Raw genomic sequence first — 22,677 nt, forward strand, 5'->3', positions numbered from 1 at the left:
GTGTGGAAATGGATTGATAAAAGCACACCAGTCTGGGCAACACTCAACACAGAGTGGGATCCTGTGAAAGAAAAATGTAAGGGACCCTTGAAAAGAAAAACAAAATATGAATACTCCCTCCTCCATATAATCTATCAGATGTTGTTAAAATTGACAGGGGGGGTAGTGGAAAACCCCTAGAAGAAAACTGCTACATCATATAAAGAATGCGAGAGAAAAGCATAGGGAGAAGTCCACCTACAGGCCTATAAAATGTCCCCCAGTGAATAACAGAAATGGGCAGTGAAAGACATAAATGTGCTGAATCTGATGATATGTAACTCTGAGCAGACTCCTCACCTGTAAATTCTAGAATATGCAAAATGGATATTGGCAAATCCATCTGCAAGGAAGTGCAGATAAATCTTGGGAAACTGAAGGATCCCAAAGAATACAAAGGCAAGAACTATCACCACAAAAGTAGTTCGAGTGAGCCGTATAACATCTGTGAGCCTGACAGGATAAAAACAAATGATCAGTGTATGATCGAATGTAGAGATGAGAAATAGTTGGTAAAACAATTGTGGAAAAGGATGTATCTCCTTTTCTGGCTGCTAAAGGCTTAGAAAGAAAGGACCTAAGGGGAAAGATAAAGTCCTACAAACATGCCAACAACTCCAACCAATGACAGCAGCAACAAAATACCTATTAACTCTTTCCGCCCTGGCTCATAACCATTTTGTGCTTGTTATAGTTTTCATGCTATATCTTTTAAATTAGTAAGTGAATGTTGACGAAATTTGGCAGGTTATCAGTAATCATTACAATGCTTTCATATGCAAGATATCTAATTTTTTTTATTAAGTCTTAATGTTTCTCTCATGCCTTTTTTTTATTTTCACATCTTGCCTATCTATCATGCAAACTAATTTTCAATTTAAAATTAAAAATACTTTAATGCATCAGAAAATTTTGAAATTTCACATGCAAAATCTTTATAATGTCCAGATAGTTATGAAACATTTCTTAAGAAAAAGCTTTAAATTTTATCTGTTATTTTCAGTAATTAATCTGTACGGGTTGGTAGATTTGACCGATTGTGTAACCACCATAAAAAATTAGGAAATAAACATAAATTATGCCTCTTTCATTCTAGAATTAACACAAATTATAACACAAAAACATAAATGTTTATATGAAATTGCTTAAATCTCATAACATTATACATTTTTATATATATATATATATATTTTTATTATTTTTATAATATTGATCTTTCACCCATGCCTGGCTAACAATACAGAAGTTAGAAAGACGTTGCTCACATGCATTCATGTTACCATATCAAATAACATAAAGGTGACCTTTGGTCTGTACAAAGTAACTTGTCTTGGCTGTGTTTTAGTCGACTAGCATTTTGTAAAATACATTCACATTTCAATTACTAAACATTTTATATGTATATAGATTATTGCTATTTTGAAATAAGTTCTTAAAGTTATTTTTCCTAAAACATAAAACAGTAAATAAACAAGTAAAGCAAACAATTATCTCTTCTAGTTACGATCTTTGTACTCAATTGCTGCTCGACGTAGGTTGCTAAGCCTTTAAAAATTTTGCACGTGGAGGATATGAAACAAAATAATTTTTTTTAGGTTTTATATATACATTTGAATAACTAAAAAATCACAAGTTACTACATCAGTACCATAAAATTCAACTATAATTTATCAAGCTTAGCAACTAAGCTTTATTTGGGTCTAAAAAAAATATGAAATTTCGAGCAGACTAAAGACTATCTCATTAAAATCTTCATTCAAAAGAAAGAATTGAAAGGCTGAGAAAACAGGAGACGAAGCTAAACTCAAGTAAAAAACAGATCAAAACAATATATATTTAACACATTTGGTAAAGTGGGTACAACTCCTTGTTAGGCACTGTAGATGTTAAACCCCAATGAGCTGCAAAAAGTCTTGGTGTAGAACGTTGGGTTGAGGATACCTCAATAAAGATAGCAAAAGAGAAAGATGCAGAGGTGGATTCAATGAAGAAACTGTAGAAGAGGAAATCATGGTTAGGCTGGCCAATCTAAGCTAGCAACATCTTGCAAGTAGAAGATCGAAATATAGCCAGAACTCTGAGTAACAGAGGAAGTGAGGGAAAGTCATAGATGTGCAATCCCATCCAAGCAGGACTGACTGCATTTACCACCCAAGCCTGAGGCAGTGGTGACCCCCAACTGATCCTAGTTGAGAATGAACAAGTGGCAAAAGCTGGGTGTCCAAAGTGAGAACAAATCTATTGGAAAACCTCACAATGGAGAATCCATTTGTTCAGGAGAAAGTGAAGACTGAGACTGACAATGTGCAAGAAATCCATCACTCCAGGAAAATGGCAAGCCAGAAGGCTGATATGATTGGAACAGGCCCCATAGAGAAAGAACCAAATTTAAGAGACCACTGAGGATATTCCACAGCAATAGATTGAGACCTTGCACTATTGCTTGTTGGACAGCAAGAAGTTCTGATTTATTGATGCAGAATGAAGATTTGCCCTCCATTCATATACCCTGGAATTCCTGACCTTGAAGATACACACCTCATCTCCAAAGTACCTGTGAAGAGAAACCATGGACAGAGAGGGGCAGTATATATATATGCACACACATACACATATATATTTATATATACATGCTAATGATAGAAGTGATCCAAACCAACTATTACTCAAAAACTAAGATGTTGCTGCTGATGAAAAAGACTAGAAAATCCAGTGGATTGAAGTTCCATATCAATTAGTTGCAATGGGACCACTCAAGGGATAGCATGTGTCCTCATCCCAAAAAATTCAAGTAATTTAAGGGATGCCCATAACCACATTCCATATCCTGGAGCTAGATGGGAGGTAGATTAGCTGGGCAAAAAACATGGTGAAAACTTGTACAACCCAGCAGAAGACATATGGTACTGTTGCTAGACCAAAGGCTAGATCCTTGAACTGCAGGACATGATACCTGTATACAAAACGTAGCTAAAGGCAAGATGAATTCACAATGGGAATGTGGAGAAATGCCTCAACAACCTCAAACTCTGGTGAAGAATGCCAATGTAGGGTGAGAAAGGACTCCATTGTGGACCGGGAAGAAACAAGAAATGGGTTGAGACGAGAAAAACAATGCTCATCCGCAAATTTCCCCTTGTCTCAGGCACAACAAATAAACAGGAATAAAATCCCAGAAACTCAGGATCAACTGTCACTACCACCCCCATGATCAGTAACTCTGATAGTCGTGAAACGAAAATAGACAGCCCATATTGAGATGCTAGATAACAAAAGATGAATAGGGGAGGTCAGATTAACTGCTGTGCTGACAATGGTAATAAAGGAATTCATACCCGTAAACATCACGTGCAAAATGTGATGTGAAAATCTCAGTCCATAACGGAATGAACCACAGCACTTCATCATAAAAAACTGTGACCAACGTTCTGTCATGAAAAAGTGATTAGATTATCTGAGTGAGGTTCTTATATAAAGTGTCAGGAAAGAGGGCACATTGACTCAGGTGGAGAGATTTCCAAATTAGATATTGCCAAGGGCATTTAAGTGAAGTATAAAAGATTGGAGCATGTGAGACCAATGCTTAGATAGGCAAATCCAACATTGAGTGTTAGCAGAGAGTAAGTATGTTTTGGAACTTTGTATTTCTTTTCTTATTAAAAAAATTGTAAAATGAGAGTTATGTTTGCTGTAATAATACTATTATTCTTGAAGCTTGCAGGGAGTAACAAGCAAACAAAACAAGCCTACTGTGTTCTAGATGAATGAAGTTGCTCTACTGAGTATAATCAATAAAGATAACACTTGTCCTGAAAATAATAACAATATTCTTAGTTTATGTAGGTAGAAAGAAAATTTATGGCAGTTTAACGGTCTTCAGTAGTCTTATCTTACTGAATTTTGTGTTTATAAATAGTTTTTAATAGATCAGGAATTGTTTATCATTATAAGTATTCTGCTTATAATGGGTAAACTCTCCATTTCTGGCAAATCATCAACAGATTTTTGGTATGCAACACTCTTTACATGCCATCTTAAATCATTTCTAGTATCAAATAGGTTTTTATTTTCAATTCATAACTGCAATCACATTCTTAAGTCATTTGCATGACTAGTGGTAATTAGTTTCTTTTTGTCAGCTTCATTTCTTTCCAGCAAGGATACAGCATCTTTCACAGTGTGATAGATGATATTCTTTATCTGCAACAAAATGACAATGGTTAGTTTTAGTGTGTTGTACAATAGCCTTGTTTTTTAATAAACTATATAAAAAATTCACAGCTGTGCTAGTTTGTGAACATAGTTTCTAATAGAGAGTACATTTATCATTGGACTTAGTTAAGATCATAAACTAATCTGAATAAACAACTGTTCCACATTAACCAAGTTCATCTTTCAACACACTTGGCTGTATTCCTAACTTTATATTTACATGCTCATTCATAATCCAATAGTACTTTGGCGGACTTAAGATAAAATTCATAAAAAAAAAAAACATGACCATTGGAAACACAGCAAATGCATGCAATTCTACAATCAAAGTTTGAAGTATACTGTAAATGAGGGTGAATAAATTGTGAGAATTTCTTTTTAGTTTTCTTTCTCCACAGTATTTGTTTAACAGTACATTCTATTACAACATACAGCTGTATAAGGAATTGTTTTGGGAAACCTATTTTAGCTGTTTAATTAACTCTTTCCAGACTGCAGAGGTGCAAAAAACATTAAACTTAATTGCATGAACTTACTAAATCGTTTTTTGTTTTTAAAGCATGGCTACACAGTGAACTATCTGCATTCTGTCTAACATGGGGAATCAAAGTGTAGATTTATCACTCATCCACAGGGGAAATCTAATAAATATTGTAGTATCTAGTTTCAGCTTAAAAAGAAACATTTACATTTTGATTTGGTAATTCTATCAATTTTTAGGTTTTGAAATTTCAAAAATTTTGTTGCAAAACATCATTTTGAAAAAGAAGAAACATTAAAAATACTTCCTTTCTTCAAGCTAAGTAGTTATGAAGCAAAAACCATGAGACATATCTACGATTGGCCCTATGGAACACCCCATCTTAACGGTGTGCACAATATGATCCTGTGACATGTTATATTGTTTCAAGTATAATACGTGATATTGATGTATAGAGGACAATTGGATAGAGTCAACCATCAGAGCCACAGTAGGAAGCACCTCAACACTATAGTCATCTAGCATGGTCACAGGTCATTTAATGTGGATTTGATACTAAGTATATCTGGTCAGGCACCACTTGCCACAGAGTGTGATCCAAAACACATGTAGCAACAGGCCCCTGCAAAGAAAAGAAAAACAAATACCCATCCTGATGATGTCTTCTCATTGAAGACGGAAAAAAAGCTGCCAGGGACACGGGAAAAAACATGAAAAAGGCAAAAAACATCCACAGAAAAAGAATAATATGCCACGCAAATCCAACATTAAAGGGGAGTTGGAGAAAAAAGAATCACAGGAAAGGGTAGGATGCTAATGATGAAATAAACTGACCCGGGAAGAACTAAAGAACACAATGCATGTGTTAGGAAACCAAAGGCCCTGGCCAGGCAAAAGAATCGGACAGGAGAGGAATGGATCTAAAGGTGGGAGAAGAAGGGAATGGAGAGAGGAGTGAAAACATAATTAATCTCCAGATTAGCTGAAATCAAGTGCATAAAGGAAAGGACAGGAACTAAGTAACAAACATAGCAAAATCTGATCACAAAACAGTGACCACAGGCCAACAATATGAGGAACACACACAGCAAGTAAAAGAAAATAATGAATCTGCTAACACAAATTAAAATGGAGGATTATAAAAAGCATGAAGGACCATGGAGGTTCCAAATCCTGGAGAGAAGCTGAGCAGGAAATACAAGCAATGGAGAATGAACAAAATAACATAGCCAGGAAATGAGAATGTAACACAGAAGCAAAACTAGTAAACCAAAAAGAAAAGACAAAAAACCAATCAAAATCCTGCAACATTGGAGATGGATAAGTCTCTGTTAGAAGGCTAAGTATAAAAAGGGCAGCAGGAGGAATGGGAGTAATGAAGGATGATAACCTAGGTGTACAGATCAACAGTGTGATGTGTATCAACAACTCAGGGAAATGTCAAAGGACAAACTGGATGGGAAAACCAAGGAAGTAGCATGCTTGGATAGACCTGACCTTCTGGCTAGGAAGAAGATAAAAGCCACAGGTGAAGATGGAATGGATGAATGTTTAATGCTGGAGTGTGGCAAATGAAGGGGAGGCGACACCAAAAATCATTGCAAAAATAGAAACCATGCGAGGGTCGTCCAAGATGGTGCCACCAGCTGAACTCAACATGGAGAGTTCTGAACTATTGAGAGGACATGAGGAAAAAGATGAATAGGTATACAAATATAAGGGGAACGACTTTTCCAATTCTGACAGAGAGCATTCCTGCACATGCCAAGGAATAAGGAACAGGAGACCCAAAACACGTAAGATGTGTATTGAGATGACATGCAAAAACTTCCAAATTAGGAACACCCCAAAGTGCTCACTACACTCGAAAAACAAGAGGATCCAAAGACTAACTTGTCGGGAAAATCCTGTTGGGATGGAATAACCAATCCATGGCCAGATTCATAGCTTCCTGCCGATAACATATCCACAAATTGATATAATGACAGTGGGCCCAAAATACAGGAGATCCAAAGAACACTCAGCCAGATGCCCCCCATGCATAGTGATGTAGGACCATACAATAGAACTCTTGGAGTGAAACATCCCCACCTTGTCCCAAAGAGCCAGTATGAAAGAAAAATCCTGTCCGAAGAACAGCAAGAAGTGTTAATAGAGTAATATGGACAGCAGAGTCAAAAACAGTTTCTCACCCCTCAGTTTCACAAGTGTCAAAAAATGCTCCCCAAATGGAAAAAGAAGCATCCATAAAAACTGACAATCCAGATGAGGAGAAGGAAGAGAAACCCCAGCAGCAATAGTGGTCCTATCCAACCAACAGTCAATACAGACTGTTAGGGAGGAGAAACAGTAAGAAAATCATCCAAGGGATCCCAAATAAGACATCATACGGTGATCCAAAAAACCCACAGAGGATGGTGCACACTAGAGTGACCCAGAGGAACAAGGCTGTGAGAAAAGCCCATGTCCTCTAACGAGAGGGAACTTCGCTTGCAATAAGGAAAAAGAGAAGATGAGAAGCTGCCTAAAGGACATACCAGAGCCCTAAACTGAAGGGGAGAAGGTTGGTCCCAACCAAGAATTGAGAATCGAGATGAAAAACACTTCCAGAAACTAGAAATTTATCAGGTGTGATGAACGAAATTTCCACCATGAAGACCCAACCCAACACGCAGCTTCCCAAAGAAGAAGTAAGTAGATAAGGCCAGTAAGGAGTCTATAAGCATCTATCCATCCTAGGAAAAGTGTACACTAAGCTCACGAAAGGAAGCAGATGAGCAAAGGTCTAGACTACTTGGCTGAACACAGACAGAGCCGAGGTAAGGTTGAACAAAAACACCCTAAACTGAAAATACTTGCACCTGTGAAGAAGAAAATGAAGAAAAATATCTGGATGCCGGAGAAAATGAAATATGGAGACATGTATCCAACACATCAACCTACGTTATTCATAAAACAGGAGTGAAAACCCCTGACAAGAATGATCTCCTCATAGAAGGGACCCTGATGAAGTAGGCCCCAAGTCACCTCTGACTAATTCTGGGATGAAATGGGATCTCCAACACCTTGTGATAGAAAAAAAAGTGCCATGCATAATGCACATAATGAAGAGGAGGGTAAAAGAACCCTAATGATAACAGGATCCCGACCTAGAAAAAAAAACAACAACTTCATAACAGCCACGTCTGTAAAGTGAAGCTGAAAAGAAAATGCATGTAATTGTAGCAAAAAGGAGACAACTATGACCAACAGAAAAACAAATAATCAAACTACAGAACCACCCCAACCAAAGGACAAAGATAGGATAAAGCACAGACAATAATGGATAATGTAATAAATGAACTGGAAAGCGAAGCATCAGGGTCTGAACCTCACATCTGCAAAAAAAAATCAAAAGATGTGAGGTGAATTATGGGTAGGGGAAATGAGAAAAGCAAAAACATGCTAGGCCAACATAAATGGGGGGTAAAGCATACTGATATCCTGAATGCACATTTAGGAGGGTGAAAACAAACTGACATAAGTTACAACCGCCCATTCAGACACACCTAGGCATTGAGAAGACAGGCTACTCAACAGGTTTTTTACAGAATATTGCCAAAAATTCTACAATTTCCAACGGAACATAGCCAACAATAGTGTTAATACCCCTGCAAACAGAAAATCCGCTGCAGCAGCAACAGCAGTGGTAGTCGTGACCACCCAAAAATGTTAGTACATAACTCACAAAGTCAAAAACAGAAGAGGGAGAGTAGATAATGAAATTTAACTTGCAACTCTCCACTATATATATATATATATATATATATATATATAAAGGGGAAGAACAGCAGTGGCAAAATTAGGAAGTAAAAAATGTGGATATAACAACTAAATCGCAAGTGAAAACAAACATGTCTGTATAGTGAGACTGCCAATTGAAAAGCGATTAACAAGTGAATTATTAGAAAGGGCGCTAGTTATGATAGGGGCAGTGTCGCATTCCTATTAGGGGAAGGTTGCTGTATGATCATTTGCATGTAGATATGCAGAAAGAAGCTAGTGCCAAGCAAAAAACATTTGCACCAATAGAGGATACTACTAATCAAGAAAGCTTTTTGGGGTGGAGGTAAAATATTGTATTGGAAGATTCCAGAATCTCACATAAAATTGTAAGATAACACAATTCGTACAGGCAGGTATAAAATGTAGATAAAAAAATCAGAACAATTATGCCTAAATCATAAGAGTTGGCAGATCTGCTGTTAATCAAGCCAGGTCAGCTATAACTATATTAATCCAAATGTCGTTACATGTTCTCAACAGTTAGCATAAAACAGAAGTTCAATGTTGAAATTGATCACATTAAGTCTGTTTCACATGATGTTAAATAATATTGTTGAACTGTAATTCATTATCACAATCTAACAATATCTACAAGGAACATTTCACTGTAATAGTTGATGAATACTGTACATTTAAAGATCTTTCCTAAGATCAGTTTTTAAAATAAACTACAAAGAATGAAATTGAACTGCTTGATTAGCATTTTTGTATTATTTAGAAGAATGAATTATTTTAGTCTATAAGAATACAAATATTTTTATATTTTTGCACAATAGTTATGTCAGTAAAAACAAAATGTATTTGAGGAATTTGAATTCAGATTTACTCAAAAAAAAACTACAAACTAGCGCCAAGAACAGGTTGTAAACAAATAAAAAAGAAGAAAAACAAATTGTACTAATTTTTTGATATTTTGGATACAATACACTAGAAGCAAAGCAGTTAGATGGTTACATTTCATAATGACTTACGAATCCTCCATGATTAACATAGTAAATTATTTGCCTTTGTTTTAACAAAACAATATAGTGGCAAATGTTTATCCTGGATTGTGATACATACTGTAAAATTGGACATATATGTCCTGGAATTCATGATGTATAGTTACTCACCTTCTAGTAAGTTATTAAGTGTCTAAAGTTTTAAATCTCTCATAAATACTACAAATTTTACCTGAAGTTTATCTTCATGATTTGTATGAGTATCTGTCAAATCTCTGAATTCCTGTGTAAGAGTGAAACAGTAAGCAATATTTTCAGGAGAGACAAAGTCTTCAGCAACCTTAATACAACTATGAAGGTTTCGAACCTAAAAGGATGTATATAACATATCAGTTTAGCTGGAATTAGCTCAAAGAACTGTTACTAATTTCAAATGAAAGAAATAAGGAAATATAAAGTTAATTTACATATTTATAGAAAATAAAATTATATAATAAGGTTGCATAACAAAAAAATGTCTTGTTATAAATTTTAACTAATATTAGCATGAAAAATCTTTACGGGAGTTTAAAACAAATCAAATTTTATAAAAGACAATTATTTAAAGAATAATGCACAGATAATTCTGACATTAGGTTTTCACCATATAGCTAAGTTGGTAAGTAACTTGTTAACTCTCTCAACATGGGCTCAACCGATTTGACCGATCATGTGACCTCTTTGTACTCATGCAAAGTCTTTATAGATTTGATACTATTAACTTTTATAATACTATGTATATCTTCACAAAATTTGGCAGCCATTCAGTAAATTTTATAAGTCTTTCAAAAATTCATATTATTTAGTTAAGTATTTTTAATGAACTAAAAAAAAGGAGATTTAACTGTGACTATATTGAGTATTTGTTTTAAATAGTCCGTGTCTGTGGTTTTCATGTTATGATTAAAAATACTTTTCTTCATCTCAAAAATCTCAAATTTTATTTATGTAATCCCTAAAACCTCCTAAGTACATTCCAAATGTTTGTTTTCAGTAAAGCTTTATATTTTATCTGTTATTTTCTCTACCATAACTCTATACAATGTTGGTTAATTTCACCAACCTCGTAACCACCAAAAAAAATCTAAATAAATCTAAATTACCCTTTTTTCTTTCTAAAATGACTTCAGATTGTAACATGAAACTACATTCATTTATCCTAAGTATCTTTAAACTCGTAACAGTATACATCTTTTTATATTTACATTTTATTGTTTTATTGCTCTTTGAACCATCTAACTACTAATCGTGCCATTATAAGTTGTAAAACCACTTGAGAAATGTGGAGCTCATGTTACACTATCAAATTATGTTAGCCACAAACTGCCTGCGCGTGTCTCGTAAAACATTTTTTATTATATTATTAATTTTACCTAATCTAACATTAACTAACCTAAAGAGATCCTTATTTTCACATTTTAGTTACTTTTATAATAATAAATAAAGAATACACATGAAAAACAAGACAAAGTACTTACCTGAGTTTTTTTTGCTGTCGACTTTCATTGACACTTAACCTTACTTTTTTTTTTTTAATACTAATGTAATACAATATAAAACAATGTAATACAATATATCATTTGATAGGTTTTCTATTGGTTATACATAATATAGAATTAAATGTATGAGAGAACTATTAACAAATCCTGAAAGAGAAGATGTGACAGGTGGATGTGGCAAGAAGGGTCTTATTTTCTATTTGATGGCTCTGTAACCAAAAAAAATTGAAAGCTATAAAAAATTATGGTTTGTCTGAGCAATGAAGATTTTATAGTAGGTAATTTATGTTAAATTTCATACTTAATGGAGGGGGTGGTGAATAAAATAGAGAAGAGAGGATGCCTAGAGAATATATGTCACATTTCTCACACTTGTGGAAAATCAAGAACTTAAAACTTGTATACTATTAAAATATGGATTATTAGCTACGATTTTATGCTATACTAATTGGTATAACATAAATAAAAAGTAGTTTCATAAAATGTTTAATGTAAGTCACTAAAACCTTGTAAATGATGCCTAGGCAGAGAGGGTTAATGGACATCTAAATAGAAATTATTTTATGTAATTTTTCCTTCAATATACTTTATAACAGACAACATTTAAAAATAATATGAAATACTTTTAAGTGTAGATTTCATTCCAATATATATATACAATTTGTTATATATACACAACTGTTTCATTTAAATAGTTATAAGGCACGAGTGTGAAATTTAGTATTTTGAGAAGTGATAATTTACTACAGGTTTGCTTACGTAACTGTTTACGATTCATTTGTTGTGTAGTTAAACTGTTGTGAATTGATGTGACGTTATTCAAACCTTCGAGGTTTTTCTCATTGTTTCATTGAGTATTGTTACATCATAACGTCTCATAATTTGTAAAAAGTTCTAGGCCTCAGTTGGGCAATATATACATATATATAGGTGACCAAGTTAAGGAAATAAGTTAGTGAAAGTGAAATTAGACTGCTTGTATTGTAATAACAGAGATAGAGAAGAACAATTTTCTAGTCAAAGAATGCTCTAAAGTGATTGAACCCACCTGCATGGACTGTAATGAAAAGGAGACAATTATTTAAAGTTCTGGATACAACTGTGATAACCAACAGTTCTATTGGCGATTTTAAAATGAGTATCACAGTCTTGTATTGTAATAACAGATTAGAGGAAAACAGATTGTCTTGTCAAAGGGTGTTCTAAAGTAACTGAACCCGCCTATGTGGACTTTGATAAAAAAAGAGAATTATTTAAAACTCTGATTACACCTATGACAACCATTAGTGTAACGAAGTTTTGTACATAAGTTTGACTTGCTTTGAATATATTATTTTAAAACAAGTGGATTGTGTGCTGTCCATTTATTATTGAAGTTCATTGTCAACAAGTCACAGACACCTACTGTAAAAAACCTTACCCATACATACATAAAAATCTGATACAATTAAAGTTAATTAAAATATTCAAAATCTAATAAAACCTTAGACTTAAACTATTAGCAACTTAACATACATAAAACATAACTTTATGCCAAACTGCTGATCAATAAAAACTATTTCTAGATGTAAAGTGTATTACCTGATGTGGAGCTCCTGCAGGAATGAAAACAGAATCCCCAAGACACTGGACAATGGCATAACCTTCAACACTGTATTCCTTATACAGTCTGTTCCGCAGATCTTTATCTAGATACCAACTCTGATCATGGATAGGATCATGGTGTGCTTCAGGCTTTTCACCCTGCTCTAAGGCCACCTAAAAAATTAAGCTTATCATACTTCAGATTGTAATTGTTAATTTACACTTATATAAAGTCCAAGTGCATGAACAGAAAAAAAATAATGCTCAGGAAACTAACAAAAAAAGGACTCAATAACTAGATCCAGATCGAACTGAGAAAAAAACAACAAAAAAACACACACACACACAGAAGGAAAAAGGCATGAATGACTTCCTTTCTGCTGAAAATTGTGGACTTACTTTATTTAGAAGATCTCTAATTTTATCAGCATCTTTTGCATTATAGATGTGCCACAAAGCTCCTGGTTTCATTCCTTTCTCCCTAACTCTTTTCTGGGTTAATACATCACACCCACCTTCTTCAATAGCTTTAAGTGCCTCTGTTGAATAAAAACAGGGATTAATTATACACAATGTACAGTTAATATTAAACATTAGCTTTTAAAGTTAATAAATAATTAACACAAAAATGACTAAACAAAACTATTAGCTACGAAACAACTTACACTTACAGCTATTGACTATTTTATAATTATACAAACACTAGAGAACAGAGCTTAAGCAATAAGTTAATACCTAAGCTACTACAATTTATTTTAAAACTACTGCCACTTCAAACAAAAACTATTGAACCAGACTGAAATTTCTCAGTAAGCAATTTTATAACTCATGTAAAAGAGAATTAGAAATACATAGAAAACAGAGATGTCTGAGAGGTAATTTCTTTGAAAAATTAGTAGTAAATGATATTTTGATGCACCAGTGTGAATTTGCATCTGGAAATGATCTATTAAAAATTACAAAACATTTATCGAAAATAGCTTCCTACAATTCACTGGCAATTTAACATTTCAACATCTATAATTTGAAGTTATAACACATATAAAACTATTACACCAATCTCCACAAGATTTTAATATTTTCATTAAAAGAATTCACTAACATAAACAATGTTGTAAGTCCAGTGTAAGCACACCAGAAAATGAACAAAATTTAAAGAGCTATGATTTTATAATCAAATTTTCTCGAATGAAATGAATAAAAGAACAGAAATTAAATTATATTTTAGGAGCACCATATGTTCACTGAATACAGTTAATCTCAATCAGTTTCAATTACAATATACCACTAGCTACAACCTGTGAAACCTGTATTCTCAACTTCCACTGGTTTTACTTAATGTCTAACAGAATCAATATGTCAAAAAGTCATATTCAGGCTTTGTTACAGTCTCTGCATATACGTGACATATTTTTGATCAATCAGCAGACAAAATTCCTCATGTTGTTTATGACTAGGAGTTCTTACTGGTTTGACCCAATATTGCATTTTGTTCAAAATCCAGGCCTCATCCTGCAAAGAAATAAAGTCTGATCCAATTGCATCCATTAAAATGTTGTACAACTACATCAATACCACAGTAATATATATTTTAGCACCAAGTCTGTTTCTCAGAAGCACAGTAAGATCTGTGAGTCCATTCATGCTGATGTCTTCTCACACCATAACTGAACAACCAAATATAATCTCATTGAATAATGCTGCATTGAGCATTTCATTCACCTTTGGGTTTCCATATGAGAATCCTTCATCATTAAATCATCATAAAATCTTGACTCATCTGTGAAAAGTGCAAGCACTCACCAATGATACTAGTGTCAATTCAAATTATCTTGACATAAGTACAAATGAGCTATATGGTATTCTTTGATAGATTACGGAAGACTTTCGAAAAGTCATCCTTTACACTTGTGTCTCTACAACAGGCAGTTGCCGTCCATGCTACAAAGTTTCATCATGAGCTATATGGTGCTGCACAGTCAATTGCAGAGTTGAAATTTGTCATTTTTGCCTCAAGCTAGATGCTTCACTATACCTGTTGGTCATTGATAAACTTTACAGTTGATGTCTAAGTCCAAAGTGAATCCATGGGAAGTGGAATGGTGATTCCTAATGCCATGTTAAGTTGATAGTAATTATTATATTGCATAATTGACTTTCCACAAGCTGGATCAGTGTATAAGCTATTAACCCTTTTTAGAGATGTCACGAGTGAAAGGCCATGTCATCTCGTTTGTTGACTCGCATTCAAAATTTCATTGAACTACTATTTCATGAATTTAAGTCAATAACTTGGTATCAAACTGTAGATTATAATTCAAATATTCGTACTATACATTACTCAATTTTTTAATTTAAAAGTAAATTAAAAAACAACAGATAAATATAAATTTTTGTGTGTCACTTGGTACGTAGAATGCAGCACTAGTTCAAATTAGAAGTCTGTAGTTTCGTACAAATTAGAAACTCAAATTACTGATACTGACAAGCTAGAATATAAAATAAGAACATCTTATCTTTTCTATCTGCTAAGATATTGCTCATGTAATAAATGAAACAGTGGCACCCCGCTCACCTCTTTCCATTTTTGGAAACACTCCCTTATATACATTTACTTCTATATATGACATGAATAACCAATCAGAAGCTCAATATGTCCCCCTAGTGACTTTCTCAAACACTTTAACGGTCTTGAATGGCTTTCTTTCTTTTAAACTAATATTTCAAGGAGGTAAGGTGTGTCTTTAGTCTGCTCGAAATTTCATATTTGTTTAGACTAAAATACATATTAGTTACTAAACTTGATAAATTATAGTGGAATCCTATGGTATTAATGTAGTAATTTATGATTTTTTAGTTATTCAAATATATATATATATATAAAACCAAAAAAGAAATTTGTTTCATATCCTCCACATACAAAATTTTGAAAGGCTTAGCAACCTACATCAAGCAGCAACAGAGCATAAAAGTTGTAACTAGAATAGATAATCATTTGCTTTACTTCTTTATTTACTGTTCTATGTTTAGGAAAAATAAGTTTAACAACTTATTTCAAAATAGCAATAATCTATATACATATATAATATATAATAATTGAAATGTGACCGTATTTTACAAAATACTAGTCTACTAAAACACAGCCAAGAGAAGTTACTTTGTACAAATGAAAGGTCAGTTTTATATTATTTGATACGGTAACATAAGTGCATGTGTGTCGCATCATTGTAACTTCTGTATTGTTAGCCAGGCATGGCTGAAAGGTCAATATAATAAAAATAATAAATATATATAAATGTATAATGTTGTGAGATTTAAGCTATTTAGTCTATACAATTATGTTTTTGTGTTATAATCTGTGTTCATTCTGGAATGAAGGAGGCATAATTTATATTTATTTCCTAATTTTTATGGTGTTTACAAGATCGATCAAATCTACCAAACCCGTACAGAGATTCATTATATTTTATGTTATTTTCAGTAAAGTTTGTTTTTTGAAATTTGAAAATTTTCTGATGCATAAACATATTTTTAATCTTAAAATGAAAACTACTCTGCATGTTAGATAGGCAGCTTGTGAAAAGAAAAAAAGGCATGATAAAAACATTGCTTTACAAAACCTAAGAGTTAATAAAAAAAATTGATATTTTGCATATGAAAGCATTGTAATGTTTACTGATAATGTGCCCAATTTTGTTAACATTCACTTACTAATTTAAAAGTTATAGCATGAAAACTAAAACAAGCACAAAATTGTTATGAAGTCGGTCCCAGGGACTGAGCCCGTGCTGAAAGAGTTAACTAATATCATGCCCAGAACTTTCCAACTAGTGACTAAGTACCCTAAAAGGAGCTACCACTTGTTTCAGTTTGTTTGGTTCTCAACATATAAACATATCTGACAGTCTGTACTTTCAACAAAACTTTTACTATTATCACCAGGTAACACTGTCACACAACTGAACTGATTGATATACTGGACAAACTGTATGATTATAATAATAGCAACTAATCAAATCTGAACACATTAAACTTGCAAATAACTGATGATAATGATTTTAGGAAATGCATTAAGGCATTATTTTTCCAGATTGTATCAAATATTTGTCCCTTTAACAGTGGTTAGCACTAGCACTCTCTCAATTGAGGCTTGTAAAATTATGACAATGTAGTATATATATATATATAGCTGGTCACTTAGCGTCACTGTTTGAAGAATCAGAACTTCTTTTCTTCTTGAGACTGGATGGAAATTCACAATAAATGCTTTGATTTTTTTTCAATGTAATGGCTGTCATATTTTCTTTGACCTAAAACTTCTCACCTGTGTTGATAAACAATGAGTATATTTTATCTAACTTGTTTTATTGGTATATTTGAAAGGTCAGAAGAACTGATTATTATAGATTGGACCTTGTAGTCTATTTACACAATAAAACAGATGATTTATTAGCTTTTCCAGATCACTTAACTCTTTTTGTTCTTCCACCTATACTTCTATAAATATAAAAGATTAAGAATCAAACCCAACATTAACATTGAATATCCTCCTAAAAAATGTCATATTCCTGGCTCCAATACTAAACCATACCAAAAGTTCATGAAACCCATGAATCATGAATAAAGCATTTAAAATATGACCATAACATAAAGAAGAGGAGCTTTCAGAGTACTTGGCTGCATGGGTTGGACTGGTTGAATTATAACAAAGTCCATATTACATGCACAATACAACTGCAGGCATTTTTGTAAATAGCTACTCTAACTTCTTCAAGAATCTAATGTTTTTGTTTAGAAATGCCTAAGCATGTAAGACCCTATACAGACTTCTCGGGAATGTGTAATATGGACAAGTCAAAGTTTTTATAAACTGGGAAAAACAAAAGAGTAGCAGAATTTGTGTCAATAACTGAACACTTTGAGGAAAAATAACACAAATAAGTCCTAACAAATTATATTTTTTTTGCATTAATCAGCAATGGAGCCACAGATTCTCCTCATAAGAAAGCTGAAATATTGTACATTAACTGAGGTATCTACTGAGACTGTTATGGTGGGAAAGAAGAATGGTGTTGTTGCAAAGGGTGATAATTTATGTAAGCACCAAGTGCTTTCACATCAATGTTTCCTGTCATCAACTACAGATTTGTTACAAAAGCACTTGAAAGTCTCTAAAATTATCTATATAATAAATGCCACACTATGTTCAGAATGCTCCCTCTGTCAGCAACGTTTGACTCTCTGTTGGTAACATTCAAATTTGCTCAGTGGTTTGTTTCAAATAGAAGTCTTGAGTTTAATTCCCAGTCAAGTGGGAATTTTATATATCTTTTTTTAATTATTAACTCATCATGTTTAGAGAAGGATATTAGGAAAAGAGAAAATTAGGGTACTTTACATCAGGGATTTAAATTATTTTTTTAGATTCAATTACAAAGACTGGATATCACAGTGGTTGTAGCACTTGACTATCATGTGGAAGTCTCAAATTCAAATCCCAGTCAAGTTAGAATTTTATGTAACGTTTTTTATTATTACATTTATTATCATGTTTACAACAAGCTCTTTGAATATTCAGATAAATATGATTACAATTATAGATTAAATAATGGATAATTTCATATTACATAATAAACACGAGTGACTGTATGCATCAAAAATAACTTAAATATCTTTTCCATGAAATAGGTAGCGCTACAATACATTATATTGATGTTTTCACCTTTGGTAAGAGATTTTTAAAAATTTAGTTAAAAAAATTTTAAGCATGTTTTATTAAAAGTTGTACCTTCAAGAATTTGCCCTTCACCATAAAATTCATTGCCATTACTATCACAATTAATAAATTACAGGGTCCTGAGGATGTAGATATATCTCTTCAAGAACCAGTTTTTATCACAGGTTCACTCAATCTATAAGGTTTTATTAGGAAGAACAGTTGAACATAACATAAAAATATACATAAGTCAAAATTATAATCTAGGACAACTTACAGGAGATGACCAAATATACACAAAAAATGTTGTTTTCATGGAATACTAGAAAAAGGATAAACATTCTCCATACATATATTGTAACTGCAATATAATTAACTTTCAGAAAACATGTTCATAAATCATTTTAGATTTAATTGTCGGAAGAAAAATTAATCAAAATTTAAAGCCACATGACAGGCATTTAGCTAGTTCTTTATATTTGATGTTTATTGTTAAAAGATATATTATTTCTATAGAAAAAAATCCTCTTAGTTGGTCCCATCTCAGAGAAGTCTGCATTTGGAACAATACTCATGTCTTTGCACCAACTAAAGTACATACATAGTATATGCTGGTTACTGAATGCTGAAAGATAATAATAACCTAAATGTTGAAATTAATCTAGTATAGTGCAACAAATGGAACAGCAACAAGAAACTAGAGCATCTTTAGCAGCCAATTAAGTAAAGTGTTTCCTGCAATTTTTCAAGTCAGAGTACTTTAAGTACTTTGTAGTTCAGTATGTGATATCACTTCTCTCAAAAGTATTAGAATCACAACAGAAAAGAACATTTACATTAACAAAAGTATATGAAGTAATTGAGGCTTGTAACAACATTCTGGAAAAGTATACTATTAAAAACCCACTACTTGTTATATACTGCTTGGCAAAAGTGTTCATTTTACTGAAAGTGATGATCACCTTGATTTTAATATATTTCAAAAAGATTTAAAGGCAATTCTATGTTAATGAAATCCATCACAATCATCACACTTTGTGACTGGTCTTAAGATTTTAGTTACAATAGTGACATTGGAGATAAAGAAGTCACTTATTTAAGTAATTAAAAAAAGAAAGCTGATGCACATAGAGTGGCATCCATTTGAAATTTTCTTTGAATAAATAAGACTAAAAGTATACATTCAAAGATTTTCCCCGTGTTTTAAAAGAACTTAAGATAAAATTAATCAACTGAGTGCTGCATCAGAATGAGTAAACATTCTAGCTTTAATAGATCTCGTCCTAACTATTTCAGCCATATATGTTGAAAGATTTAGTGCAAATAAAAAAATTAAGACTGATAGGAGAAGTCATTTAGGTGACCACCGCTTAACCCTTTCATGATGGGTAGCTCAAAGTGTGCATGTCACAACCATTTACAGTTACATTCACAATTTAATTACACTACTTTATTATCAATGTATACAAATAAACTTGGCAACAAACGTGGATAATAAATCAAATTTTAATATTATTGAAGTGTTATATGCTAAATTTTATAAGGAATTTGTTTTTAAATCTTCAATCTCCTAATATGGAAACTGTGACATTTGCTCTCTAGGTCTTCCCTCTTCTCTAATTTATTTACCACCCACTGAGAAGAAGAGAATTTAATGCAAATTGCTTATTATAATATATATATCACTCAGACAAAGCATACTTTTTATAACCTTCAATCTTATGTTTATGGAGCCATAAACTAGAAAATCTGACCCACTATAGTATTTATAACCAAAGTTTCAATCTATCAAATGATACATTACACTGCATTGTTTTCTGTACAGAGAATTGTCTATTTTGCTTCCAGTTTGAACTTTTTTCTCATGGAAAACATATCGCTGAGCTTAGTTGAAGTTTTAAAGGCCCCTATTGCAGTAGTTAAAAAGCTAGAAAAATTATGATAGTTAAAGGACATTGACTGCTTTTCACATGTTATGATTCTGTGTTCTTAGTGCATTATTCAATTTAAAAAAATCATTTAGTGTACTAGCACCATTAGTATATAAAAAGTAGGCTTAACTTTCAATGATAGTCGATAGCAAAAAACAAGAGGACACAGGTCAGTACTATATTCCTTGTTTTTCATGTTTATTCTTTATTTATTATTATAAATGTAACTAAAATATGAAAATTAAAAACTTATTAGGTTAGATTAGGTAAGATAACAAAAAATAATGATGATAATAAAAATTTCTCATGAGGTTACCTTGAGAGCAGCTCGAGTGTTATGTAATTCAACAAAGTAGCATGAGCTGCTTGTTCATCAATTGAATTACAACTTGTGTGGCAGAATTATTAGTCGGATGTGGTACAAAAGGCAAAAAAAAGAATTAAATTAACTATAAGTAGATGTATATTGTTACAAGCTTTAAGCTATTTAGTATAAACAGTTGTGGTTTCCTGTTACAATTTACAGTTATTCCAGAAAAAAAAGGGTAATTTAAAATTATTTCCTAATATTTAAAGTGGTTACAAGGCCAGTCAAACAGACTGACCCTGTATAGAGTTAGGGTACAGAAAATAACAGATAAAATGTAAAGTTTCTCAGAAGAAAAAAAAGTTTCATATTTATTTAGATTTTTATGGATTATACAAATGAAATTTGGAAAATTGAAGATGAAATAATTTTATTCTTAACATGAAAATCACTTTGCAATTGGAGCAACCAACACTCTGACTCCATATAATTATGGACAAAGTTTTAGTAAAAAAAAAAAAACCTTAAATACAAATTCAGATTTTTTTGTCTACAAAAGACTTAATTTTTAATGAAAACTCACCATATTTCATGAAGATATATTACATATTTTCAGAGATATAGTACGCATACCACCATGGTTACATGATGATTACGAGGTTGTGTAAAATACACGAGCCTATTGTGATATGGTTAACCAAATTAAACACAGTTCATTTTGAAATTCCTAGGGAACTGGAATTTGATCCACAAAATGCAGTACATTCCTAATGTAATGGAGACAAAAAATTAAACCACTCTACATGGGACAAGAAAGGCCAAAGTCAATATAAATGACTAAATACTGGAGGAACTAGTGAGAGGTAGCGTGAAGAGAAGCAATTAAATGGAGAGTTACATAGTTTAGTACAGCCAGCAGCCTGAGCAGGATGTGGAGGATCTGATTAACAGACAGTAAACTGGAACAGAATGAACTTCCTGATTATTATTCTAAATCACATGAGGATACTGTAAACGTGCATGAAAAAGAAAATAATTAAAGTTTAATCGAAACCTTTTATGAATATGAACTTATTTGATGATACTGCATCAACTTTTTGAAGAATATCAGTCTTTTAAAATATCATAATTGATGCACACTTAATGTAATAAAACATTTAGCAGATATATATATATTTTGAAAGTTAATAAATACAATATAGTTGAAATCAAATTATTTATATACACATACCAGGAAGCCCTGTAGTTTGCAACATATACTACGTAACATCATGTCACAATTTTTGCTAGTGAAATGCTTGGAGGGTTAGTGAAAACATTTTCTGCTATTCCCACTGGCAAGTGGTAGAAAACCATTAATGTTTTTCATAGTTTTAAAGTTTTGAAGTAGCGTACCAGTTTTAAATGTTAATGAAATAAAAATGTATCAGTTAAATAGGGTATCTTGAATGACTAGACGAAGACAGATAACTTTACCTTGAATGTGATCTTCATTCTTTCCATCTTTGGGGATTCCAACATAAACCATGACATTAACAGCATCACTAATGTCTAAGTGAAGGTTTGTTGTTCCTTTTTGTGAATAAGCAGCTGAACCTGAATGAACATATAACTGGATGATTATCAAGTTATACTAATACTTAATAGATGTAAAAAGTTTAAATTTTAAATATTTAGTAGATTAATTAATCACTTCACTTGCAAGAGACTGATAACAGACATAACCATTACTTATAAAACTGACAAAAGCTTAATATCAAGGCTCTGAAAACTGATCTGGTAATATTAGATTATTAATCAAAGTAATTATGCTATTTTGCTACAGTTTTTATTGTTTACTTTCATTCCTGTATTTTATCTATTCTGATAAGAACTATTCTATCTAAAATCATAAATAATATTCAACGTTACACTGGTACACAATTAAAAACATTTTATTTATGTCTATCTATGGCCTTCAAAAAGTTGACGACTCTACATGTTTCGACGTCACAACGTCATTCTCAGGAACATCGAAACATGTAGAGTTGTCAATTTTTTGAAGCCCATAGATAGGCCTAAATAAAATATTTTTAACTGTGTACCAGTTTAACATTGAATATT

The 22,677-nt window shown here is 32.4% G+C and overlaps 1 protein-coding gene across 1 annotated transcript in view; it reads right to left on the minus strand.

Moving 5' to 3' along the window:
- Positions 1-1,700: 1,700 nt before the first annotated feature.
- The window catches only part of LOC106461853 (lysine-specific demethylase 3B-like), a 135,920-nt gene continuing 114,943 nt past the window's right edge, over positions 1,701-22,677 (minus strand). The window contains exons 12-16 of the mRNA XM_022388926.1: positions 22,051-22,170; positions 13,020-13,159; positions 12,618-12,794; positions 9,731-9,865; positions 1,701-4,239 (exon numbers count right to left, since the gene is read on the minus strand). Coding sequence (XP_022244634.1) covers positions 4,126-4,239; positions 9,731-9,865; positions 12,618-12,794; positions 13,020-13,159; positions 22,051-22,170 — 686 coding nt within the window. The 3' untranslated portion in view covers positions 1,701-4,125. The remainder of the gene's footprint in view (positions 4,240-9,730; positions 9,866-12,617; positions 12,795-13,019; positions 13,160-22,050; positions 22,171-22,677) is intronic.

The sequence above is a fragment of the Limulus polyphemus genome, unplaced genomic scaffold (genome assembly GCF_000517525.1).
Source record: "Limulus polyphemus unplaced genomic scaffold, Limulus_polyphemus-2.1.2 Scaffold1045, whole genome shotgun sequence".
Taxonomy (NCBI): domain Eukaryota; kingdom Metazoa; phylum Arthropoda; class Merostomata; order Xiphosura; family Limulidae; genus Limulus; species Limulus polyphemus.